The 12,322-nt window shown below is 46.0% G+C and overlaps 1 protein-coding gene across 1 annotated transcript in view; it reads left to right on the top strand.

Moving 5' to 3' along the window:
• The first annotated feature begins 4,092 nt into the window (after window positions 1–4,092).
• LOC138372979 (uncharacterized) overlaps window positions 4,093–12,322 on the top strand; it is a 49,338-nt gene continuing 41,108 nt past the window's right edge. Inside the window, exon 1 of the mRNA XM_069339020.1 lies at window positions 4,093–4,173. Coding sequence (XP_069195121.1) covers window positions 4,093–4,173 — 81 coding nt within the window. The remainder of the gene's footprint in view (window positions 4,174–12,322) is intronic.

A 12,322-nucleotide genomic window follows, 5' to 3' on the forward strand; every position in this document is an offset into this window, starting at 1 on the left:
ATCGACTGAGCTACGATACATTTGATACATCACGCTATTGTGATTTATGTGTGTAACGTACAGTTGGGCTTGTGATAACTAATAATTACTGTATTATTAGCTACAGATTGTCACATCACTAATTCTGAGTGATGGACTGAACATCTGTAAATTCCAAAAAGTTACTGGCGACTGACACGAGGACTGGACGGCGCGTCTTAACTTTAACTATATTAGCTAAGTTTAGTGCTGTTAGTTTTAACATGTCGTCACTGGAATTCAGGAGTTAGTCAAACTTTAAATTTATTCTTGGTGAAGAGAAGGTTTGTATTAAGCAACAAATATCCGCAGAGAATGTTGCAGACGTTAGAATAAACCAATCGAGGTGTTATGGTGAAGAATAAAGGTTCTAACAGCTATGTTGATGAACACCAAGAATATGTGAATATAATAATAAACTGCAGACGGCCTATAGGCCTATAGGGGTGGCTTGTTTATATCCGGCTAAACTCGTGCACATGGCTGACCTACAACTTAATCCAGCGATTCCATGACATTTACCTGGTAATTTATTCCATTACTCAACATCCCTATTTCCTAACTAATATATATTCAAGTCTTCTCTAACACTATATATATTTATCCAATATATATATCCATTTAGAGTTTACTTTAATTAAGGTTAAACTTCCCCAATAAGGTCTTTATATAATCTAAAGGATACAAAGGTAAAATGTTTCCTGCAATCGAAGTCAACTTTTATCTTGGTATTCGTGGACATCACAGAAATGTGAACAACCACACGACAGATGTGGTTGTCGCAGGTGGTTCAACAGGTGGTTGCTACCACACGTACACATGTCGACACCAGAATTTGGCATCATTAAAGACAGGTTCCACAGAGCGTGAAATCTCAATTGACATAGGTGTTGATAATACAGCCTGGCATCACAGTAGAGCTAGGTGTGGACAAGGGAGCCTGGCGTCACAGTAGATCCAGGTGTGGACAAGGGAGCCTGGCATCACAGTAGATCCAGGTGTGGACAAGGGAGCCTGGCGTCACAGTAGAGCCAGGTGTGGACAAGGGAGCCTGGCGTCACAGTAGAGCCAGGTGTGGACAAGGGAGCCTGGCGTCACAGTAGAGCCAGGTGTGGACAAGGGAGCCTGGCGTCACAGTAGAGCCAGGTGTGGACAAGGGAGCCTGGCGTCACAGTAGAGCCAGGTGTGGACAAGGGAGCCTGGCGTCACAGTAGAGCCAGGTGTGGACAAGGGAGGGTGACGTCACAGTAGAGCCAGGTGTGGACAAGGGAGCCTAGCGTCACAGTAGAGCCAGGTGTGGACAAGGGAGCCTGGCGTCACAGTAGAGCCAGGTGTGGACAAGGGAGGGCGGCGGCGCGGAAGGCGAAGGGCGTCACACTGGCTCAGGACATATAACATGAAGGAAGGCAGCGACAACTGTTGCTGGCCTCAACATGAATATTCAGAGCGCCGGGAGGTGGTTGTCGCCGCCTGCTGCCCACCTCTCGCCAGGCGCCACTAAATGTTACACTCCGGCAACACCGAGAACAAAACTGTATATTTTTACACACGAAAATATAATGTAAATATTTAATAATGTTAAGAACGCGTTATTGCCCGACTGCAAGGCATATAGGGTGCACAAGATCGCCCAAATGCTATCAAGTCGAACACTATTACCACTATTTTCAATACAAAGAATTATCAAGTGTTATCTCTGCACATGATGCCACTATCCAGGCTACTTAGGATCTTTGTAAACTAAGTATAGATAAACTCTCCAGTCTTTCCCAACGTTCCAGTGCCTCAGGGTACCAAGCAGCAGAGATATTTTCTGTTCTAAAGCGAATCAAGAACTATCAAGAGGTCAGGAATGAAAGAAAAGTTGAATAACTTTTCCATCATGTCCATCGAGTCAGGGCATTTGCGTTAACTCGACTCTCAGGAAATTATTCATGAATTTGCAAGCCAAAAATGTTGCAAATTAAATATTAGAATTTTGTTTGTCTTGTGACTATTTCTATTTATTTTTGTCAAAGGATATAATGCTGAGTTTTAGAGCATGCATTTTATTTTTTACATTTAGTTCTGGCGGTTCCACATTATCTGGCCCCGAAAACCTCCGGGCCTTAAGGTTAAGCCTATTCAGCCTATAGAGCATTTCGCCCCTGGTGTAGGGGACCGGATATATAGACGAGTATTCATTGGTCTCTTCCCTCAGACCGAGATGATGCATGACCTTCATCCGGCTGGATATTTGTTATCCAGCTGGGTTGCTTCAAGCCGGATGGGACCTGGCTATAATCCATAAACTAGCTTAAATGGAATTTGAAACAACACTCACGTCTCGGTTGGAATCGAACTTGGGGCACTTGGATTGCTAATCTGTTACGATAACAAAAAAGTTAGAGAGATGAGGAAATAAGAAATAGTGGCACACAAAAGGATAAATGTAAATTACGGAAAGGAAAAAATGAGCAAAAGATTGTAACCTTTCTTCACTATTCTTTCACCAGCTGATCTCACCCACCTACATCACCTGGTCTCACCCACCTACACCACCTGGTCTCACCCACCTACACCACCTGGTCTCACCCACCTACACCACCTGGTCTCACACATTGCCTTACAATATCTCCGTCGGCGATGGCTTCCAATACGTGGTCTTCCTCAGTGATGCCTCCGACATTATCACATCAATAACACAGTTCTCTTGTGACACCAGCCACGCTGTCGCTGCTGTCTGCAACCGCAGCAACTGCTGATCACAATGCAGCAAATTCTACTGTTGTCGTCAGGCGCCGCTAATGCTGTTACTGAAGCTGCTGTAGTAATGCTGCTACTGAAGCTGCTGCTGTTGTTGCTGCTACTGAGGCGCTATACACAAACAAATGCAATGGATCCCTGTGAAAAGTATTTAACCCATAAACCACCACAGAAATACAACCCAAAATTCGGATAATGTGCGTTCCGGCGGCAGTAAAAGGCTGCATTTTTCTCCTCAAAACATTAAATTAACAAGGTTTGATAAGAGCTAACTAGGCTGGAGTTTACTGTGTGGCTTACTATATATGTGGAGGCTCGGGGTTCACGAGTACAGCTACAGAAAACAAAATGCTGTTTATTATACCCGCCGTGTGTGATATTATGGTATTTACTGCTCTTTTATGATGAAATCACACCCAAGACTTCCTTAACACGGAATATTTTAATAGATGATGTTTCATGCACTTCCTTTGAGATCTGTTAATGTTGGGTGAGTGTGTTGGTCAGTGTTGGATGAGTGTGTTGATCAGTGTTGGGTGAGTGTGTTGGGTGAGTGTGTTGGTGACAGTGTTGGATGAGTGTGTTGGTGACAGTGTTGGGTGAGTATCATCCATCACCAAGGCAGTGTGAGTGTCTTGGTGATGGATGACCTGCAGGTCATTGTATCCTCTCTTTTTCTACATTGAGTCATACCCGACAATTAGGATTGTTCCAGATTATACACAATCTAATGAACAATATGTAATTATATAATCTTATGCTATATTTTCCTATGTTTATACAAGAAAATTTTCGATTCAAGAAGGTGCTTGGTTAAGTTCTGACGTAATTAGATCGCGCAACGCCTCGTGAGTTACATGACGCAAAGCACCCAATAGATTGCCTTGCGTCACTCCAATAGGGTGCCGCTTAACAACCCATATGCCACCAGGTGTGTGCCGTAATTGGACGGTCTGCTATTGCAGGCTCCGCATGAAAGCATGTGGGCCACTCTTGACCTAGCTATGTGGATAACCAGTTGTGGAGTTAGGAGCAATCTTCCTGGGCGGCTGGACAACCTGCACACCGTCCTCCAGCTCGCGTTCACTGCTGGGGGAAGACTAGCAGTGAACGCAGAGCTGTAGCAACAGTGGTTCGTAGAGTGGACAAAATGTCTCGGCGGAAACGTGTACGATGGCTACACCCTAGTTGACGAGGACTAGCGCAGTCACTTTGATGAGGCACAGTCAATTGCCAATTAAGGTTAGATAATATTTTGTGTCAAGTTACATCCCTCAAGATGACAGTGGACTCGTATATGTGTTTTAGTGGATATAGGAAGAGTCACAGATGGTCCTTGAGTTTGTGTCTATTATCAACGGTTCCCAGTGGAGTCCATCACATTCCAGAAATGGCACAGAGTTACCAGTGGTAAAGGTCTCCAACTAAGTTAGTGAAAACTAACTAAAGCTCCACCTAAAGTTAGTGAAAACCTACAGAAGTCATCCGCAGACTTTATCCCAGGTGTACCCAAAATTTGCCAGTGTAGGCTACTGAACATATGGCCCTGTATGACTAACCATCCTGCGAGATGGGGAGCTTTAGTATCACTGCTGCCTTATTCACTCTTGTGTTGATGATATCCTCATAACGAACAAAGAGTTTATCAGTGCAGACTACTTATCATATGCCTCTGTATGACTAACCATCCTGTGTAATGCGGATTTTTTAGCATCACGTAGCTAGCTTTTTGACACTGTATTCCACTTCATATAGTAGAGGGTAGCTGCACAAATGCAGATGTACCTAATGTATTAATAAAAAACAAACAAAAGCAGAGTCAGGAGCACTGGGAGGGGCGCGTCTGCACTTCCTCGTGGCTTGTTTTCAACTGATATATTCTCCCCAGGTTTATAGCTATATGCATAAGTGATAGCCTGAGAAGATATCAGATAACAGAGATATTGGCAGGGAACGCTGTAGAGTTGACGCAGTAAATGAGGCAGAAAAGATGTCCGTGAGAAAGTCAGTTATCACATGATTAATAAGTTGGTCAAGTGGTTAAGGTACCAGGTACGCCAGTTGCATAGTGCCCCTGGCTGTCTGGGTTCGAGTCACTTCTGGGGTGTGGAGTTTTCAGTTGCATATATATATATATATATATATATATATATATATATATATATATATATATATATATATATATATATATATATATATATATATATATATATGGTTATATATATATATATATATATATATATATATATGGTTATATATATATATATATATATATATATTAGTATATTTTGGTAGCAGTCTTTCCTGTAGACATATATTATTAAATATGACCGAAAAAGTAAGATTAATAATTCTAACACGAATTTTCTCAATCTTTCGTACATTTCTTTTCACTGTTGGTGGTAATTCAAAAATCAATTCTCCAAAATTCATTTTTATTTCTAGTCTGACGCGACACTTGAGCGCGTTTCGTAAAACTTATTACATTTTCAAAGACTTTAGTTAACACATACACAACTGAATAGAACTTACACATCTCCAATTTGTTTATATCTACATTTGAGTGAGGTGGATGGGGTGAGGTGGTATTTAATAAGGTATTAATTTCATCAACACAAGACAGAACACGAAACAATGGGTATTGAATAGAAGTGATTGTAGAAAGCCTATTGGTCCATATTTCTTGATGCTTCTATATTGGAGCGGAGTCTTGAGGTGGGTAGAATATAGTTGTGCATTAATTGGCTGTTGATTGCTGGTGTTGACTTCTTGATGTGTAGTGCCTCGCAAACGTCAAGCCGCCTGCTATCGCTGTATCTATCGATGATTTCTGTGTTGTTTACTAGGATTTCTCTGGTGATGGTTTGGTTGTGGGAAGAGATTATATGTTCCTTAATGGAGCCCTGTTGCTTATGCATCGTTAAACGCCTAGAAAGAGATGTTGTTGTCTTGCCTATATACTGGGTTTTTTGGAGCTTACAGTACCCAAGAGGGCATTTGAAGGCATAGACGACGTTGGTCTCTTTTAAAGCGTTCTGTTTTGTGTCTGGAGAGTTTCTCATGAGTAGGCTGGCCGTTTTTCTGGTTTTATAGTAAATCGTCAGTTGTATCCTCTGATTTTTGTCTGTAGGGATAACGTTTCTATTAACAATATCTTTCAGGACCCTTTTCTCCGTTTTATAAGCTGTGGAAAAGAAGTTCCTGTAAAATAGTCTAATAAGGGGGTATAGGTGTTGTGTTGGTTGTCTCTTCAGAGGTTGCATGGCGTTTCACTTTCCTTCTTATGATGTCTTCGACGAAACCATTGGAGAAGCCGTTGTTGACTAGGACTTGCCTTACCCTACAGAGTTCTTCGTCGACTTGCTTCCATTCTGAGCTGTGGCTGAGAGCACGGTCGACATATGCGTTAACAACACTCCTCTTGTACCTATCTAGGCAGTCGCTTTTGGCATTTAGGCAAATTCCTATGTTCGTTTCCTTAGTGTAGACTGCAGTGTGGAAACCTCCGCTCTTTTCCATGACTGTTACATCTAGAAAGGGCAGCTTCCCATCCTTTTCCATCTCGTAAGTGAAACGCAGCACGGAACTCTGCTCAAATGCCTCCTTCAGCTCCTGCAGATGTCTGACATCAGGTACCTGTGTAAAAATGTCGGATGGGCACATGTATAAGCAAGTAGATGGGGTCGCCATGGGTTCTCCCCTAGGTGTCCTGTTTGCAAACTTCTACATGGGTACCATCGAGCAAAAAGTCTTAGTCGACATGAACTTGAAACCGGCCATATACTGCAGGTATGTTGACGACATTTTTACACAGGTACCTGATGTCAGACATCTGCAGGAGCTGAAGGAGGCGTTTGAGCGGAGGTATATATATATTATATATATATATATATATATATATATATATATATATATATATATATATATATATATATATATATATATATATATATATATATCACATACGAAAAGCTCGAACACACCAATAAAAGTGTGAGGGAGTTTTCAGACATCGAGGCCTACAAACATTACCAACAATGCAGAAATTGGATTAGATATTCATGTAATTCCAGCCGAGCCAATCATTACATTAATACTAACAAAATAAAATGTAAATTCTGAGCTAAATGACAAAATTTGCATTGTGTTTCGGAAACTTTGAGTGAATTTCTGTTTTGGAGAGGGTTTGGTCTAGTTACATTTGTTGGTGCAAGGGCCCTTTCTTTCCTCTTGGCAACGACAAGGGTTCTGTTGGCTCTGTCAGGGTTCGTCAGAGGACATGGATGTAACCTTGAGCTTAAGATACACGGATGGAAGGAAGCACTACCGAGTTAGAAAGAATGACAATCAAGAGACAGAATAATCAAGGGTGACGCACGACAGATGTGGAAGAGGCCCGAGATATTACCTGAGGTAAGACAAGACAGGTGGTTCATGAGCTGGTGCGCTTGGGCCCTACCAGCTTACCCTGGTGAGAACACTGTACATACGCAACACACTCTTCGTCTGACTCCGTGGTGGGCCCTGTACTTTCTTGTCTCTCTCACTCCCTCCCTCGCTCTCTCACCCCTCCCTCGCTCTCTCACCCCTCCCTCACTCTCCCCCCCCCCCCATCCTCAGACGTCCTCTTTGAACACTCCTCTGTTGATTGGCTTCGTTGTGCTCGAGAAGCAACCTTTAAGCTCTCTTCCGTGAATCGGATTCCAGGGTGATCTTGTTATTGGAGGCGATCACAGCACACTTGTCTGATCCGTCTCGCTGAGTCGCCTCCCTCTCTTTCTCGCCATCTCATTAAAATTAATAATAAATTCAACATCAAGGACGCCTTAACACTATCGTATTGTACAATAAGAACTGGTGGTGGCCAGGGTGTGTCGGTGGCGGCCAGGGCGTGTCGGTGGCGGCCAGGGCGTGTCGGTGGTGGCCAGGGTGTGTCGGTGGTGGCCAGGGTGTGTCGGTGGCGGCCAGGGCGTGTCGGTGGTGGCCAGGGTGTGTGTCGGTGGTGGCCAGGGTGTGTGTCGGTGGTGGCCAGGGTGTGTGTCGGTGGTGGCCAGGGTGTGTGTCGGTGGTGGCCAGGGTGTGTGTCGGTGGTGGCCAGGGTGTGTGTCGGTGGTGGCCAGGGTGTGTGTCGGTGGTGGCCAGGGTGTGTCGGTGGTGGCCAGGGTGTGTGTCGGTGGTGGCCAGGGTGTGTGTCGGTGGTGGCCAGGGTGTGTGTCGGTGGTGGCCAGGGTGTGTGTCGGTGGTGGCCAGGGTGTGTCGGTGGTGGCCAGGGTGCTACAAACACACACACACACACACATACACACACATACACACACACACACAGGAGGCATTTAGGGCGCTTTACACTGCCTATGTGAGACCAGTCTTAGAGTATGCCGCACCATCATGGAGCCCCCACATGAAGAAACACATAAAGAAACTGGAAAAGGTTCAGAAGTTTGCGACGAGGCTCGTCCCAGAGTTACGAGGGATGGGATTTAAAGAGCGCCTGAAGGAACTGAACCTTACGGCACTAGAAAAAAAGAAGGGAGAGAGGGGATATGATAGAAACATATAAAATACTCAGGGGAATTGACAAAGTGGAAATAGATGAAATATTCACAGGTAATAGTAACAGAACGAGGGGACATGGGTGGAAGCTGGAAACTCAGATGAGTCACAGAGATGTTAAGAAGTATTCTTTTAGCGTGAGGGTAAACAAAGGTAAACGTGAGTGGTTGTGGAAACAAACTCTATTCATAATTTTAAAACTAGATATGATAGGGAAATGGGACAGGAGTCATTGCTGTAAATAATCGATGGCTAGAAAGGCGGGATCCAAGAGTCAATGTTCGATCCTGCAAGCACAAATAGGCGAGTACACACGCACACACACACAAACACACACACACACACACACACACACACACACCCACCCTTGTGGCTGAGTGGACGGGGCTTTAGGTTCGTAGTTTTAAGGGTCCAAAAAGAGGTTTCTGCCTCTCTACTACACGCGCACACATGCTTCCTGGGCATGTGTGCGCATGTAGTAGAGAAAGAAAGTGCGAGAGAAATATATGTAGTAGACATAATAGAAGGAAAAATAAATTGTTTACAAACGCGGGGTCCAAAAGCTAATAGCTCGATTCTGCAGATACAAATAGTAAAGACAAAACACACACACACAAACTAACAACGCACACAACGCACCTGGCTAACAACGTACACAACGCCCCTGGCTAACAACGTACACAACGCCCCTGGCTAACAACGCACACAACGCCCCTGGCTAACAACGCACACAACGCACCTGGCTAACAACGTACACAACGCCCCTGGCTAACAACGTACACAACGCCCCTGGCTAACAACGCACACAACGCCCCTGGCTAACAACGTACACAACGCACCTGGCTAACAACGCACACAACGCACCTGGCTAACAACGCACCTGGCTAACAACGCACACAACGCCCCTGGCTAACAACGCACACAACGCACCTGGCTAACAACGCACACAACGCCCCTGGCTAACAACGTACACAACGCACCTGGCTAACAACGTACACAACGCCCCTGGCTAACAACGTACACAACGCACCTGGCTAACAACGCACACAACGCACCTGGCTAACAACGCACACAACGCACCTGGCTAACAACGTACACAACGCCCCTGGCTAACAACGTACACAACGCCCCTGGCTAACAACGCACACAACGCCCCTGGCTAACAACGCACACAACGCACCTGGCTAACAACGTACACAACGCCCCTGGCTAACAACGTACACAACGCCCCTGGCTAACAACGCACACAACGCCCCTGGCTAACAACGTACACAACGCACCTGGCTAACAACGCACACAACGCACCTGGCTAACAACGCACACAACGCACCTGGCTAACAACGCACACAACGCCCCTGGCTAACAACGCACACAACGCACCTGGCTAACAACGCACACAACGCCCCTGGCTAACAACGTACACAACGCACCTGGCTAACAACGTACACAACGCCCCTGGCTAACAACGTACACAACGCACCTGGCTAACAACGCACACAACGCACCTGGCTAACAACGCACACAACGCACCTGGCTAACAACGCACACAACGCCCCTGGCTAACAACGCACACAACGCACCTGGCTAACAACGCACACAACGCCCCTGGCTAACAACGTACACAACGCACCTGGCTAACAACGCACACAACGCCCCTGGCTAACAACGTACACAACGCACCTGGCTAACAACGCACACAACGCCCCTGGCTAACAACGTACACAACGCACCTGGCTAACAACGTACACAACGCCCCTGGCTAACAACGTACACAACGCCCCTGGCTAACAACGTACACAACGCACCTGGCTAACAACGCACACAACGCACCTGGCTAACAACGTACACAACGCACCTGGCTAACAACGTACACAACGCCCCTGGCTAACAACGTACACAACGCCCCTGGCTAACAACGTACACAACGCCCCTGGCTAACAACGCACACAACGCACCTGGCTAACAACGCACACAACGCCCCTGGCTAACAACGTACACAACGCCCCTGGCTAACAACGCACACAACGCACCTGGCTAACAACGCACACAACGCCCCTGGCTAACAACGTACACAACGCACCTGGCTAACAACGTACACAACGCCCCTGGCTAACAACGTACACAACGCCCCTGGCTAACAACGCACACAACGCACCTGGCTAACAACGCAAGCTTTATAACCCAGACGAACACTTATTACCAACATGAATTACTTCACATAATTAGAGTACGATCCCTTGTCACATAAATTAAAGCAGTGATAATGGCTGCTAATGCTCTCGCTACACTAATTGTGTTGATGTCATACTCGCTTCATGTATGCTGGATTAATTGTATACGAAATACACGGCAGAAAACACGCGAGATAGTATACACGAGAGAACACGGGAGGTAGTATAAACGAGAGAGAACACGGGTGGTAGTATACACAGGAGAGAACACGGGTGGTAGTATGCACAGGAGAGAACACGGGTGGTAGTATACACATGAGAGAACACGGGTGGTAGTATACACGAGAGAGAACACGGGTGGTAGTATACACGAGAGAGAACACGGGAGGTAGTATATACAGGAGAGAACACGGGTGGTAGTATACACGTCAAGCACAATACTAAATGAAAAATGCCCTCAATCCCACTGGCATCCACCATACTAAGACGTCCAGGACAAGTTTAAATATTACTTAAATAATCTTCATATGTAGACACGGTTGAAGAAACTATGAAAGTCAAAGATACTCAAAATGCATTTCTTAAAATGTTAGGAATTAGCAGTTTAAATTCCTTGAATTCACCAGAATCTTATCAACCTGTAATTTGCTAAGTAATTTGCTAACAGAATCTGAAATTATTGCTTCCTCGAACTTTTCCACGATCAATGACAAGCTAATTGACTAGCCTGCCCTTAGTAACTGCTGGGACAAGTTACTAGGGCCAGGCAGGTGTTCTGGGACAAGTTACTAGGGCAAGGCCGGTGTTCTGGGACAAGTTACTAGGGCCAGGTTTAAGAAACCAACACACAATAATATTCTTGTCAAAATACAGCCGTAGAAACTCACTTTAATACTTCCACTCGTTAATGGAATCTCGGTGTATTTCCCCGAGACTCTCCTTGTTTATATTCCTGGAACCCTCAACCTTGTGTAGTGTAGTGTATGGTCTCTGTCCTCCTGGTCCTCCACCCCCTGTGTCTCCCCCACCAGTCGTGCTCTCCCCTCCCTGTATGGCACCTCCCCTGCCTCGCCCCTCCCCTGCCACGCCCCACCCCTGTTCCTCCCTCCCCTGCCAGGCCCTCCCCTGCCCTGCCAGGCCCTCCCCTGCCCTGCCAGGCCCTCCCCTGCCCTGCCACGCCCCTCCCCTGTTCCTCCCTCCCCTGCCCTGCCTGGCCCCTCCCCTCCATCTCGCCACCATCAGAGCCGCTTAACTTTGGCTCTTTATAACAATTACTTCTGAAAAGTCTTACCTTGCACACCCCACACCCCAGGTCACCTCCCCCCTCCCCACACACACACATCCTCCCGCCCCAAAACATCCCTCCTGCCTCCCACACCACTACTTCTTGCCCCTATACCAACAATAGCCCCCACGCCCTATCGTCCTACACTCACCCCCACACCCCACGCCAGCCGCCCCACAGGGGCATGAGCGCCGGGGTCGCTGGTTTAGCACTGACTTGCCGTCCACTGCTGCGGGGAGTCTCGCCGCTAAGTGAAGATGTGCCAAAAATCCCTCGTTATGTTTAGTTTTATATAACTCTACAGCTGGAATTCCTGGAAATGGTGGTGGGCGGGTGGTCACTATGGTGCACAGGCGCCGCCAAGCGGGCCACGAATCTCTAACGCTTCACATTCGTGAGGATTATTGAAGAGAGTTTGAATAAATATTTAACACCAGTTCGTCTTCCTCACAATTGGCTGTTAAAGTCTACCTGGTAACTAGAGTGTTTAAGCAAGACTCCACCAATTACGAACTGGTATTGAAAATGAACATAGATCATTCGTCTTTTC

The sequence above is a fragment of the Procambarus clarkii genome, chromosome 40 (assembly GCF_040958095.1).
Source record: "Procambarus clarkii isolate CNS0578487 chromosome 40, FALCON_Pclarkii_2.0, whole genome shotgun sequence".
In the NCBI taxonomy this organism is placed as follows: Eukaryota; Metazoa; Arthropoda; class Malacostraca; order Decapoda; family Cambaridae; genus Procambarus; species Procambarus clarkii.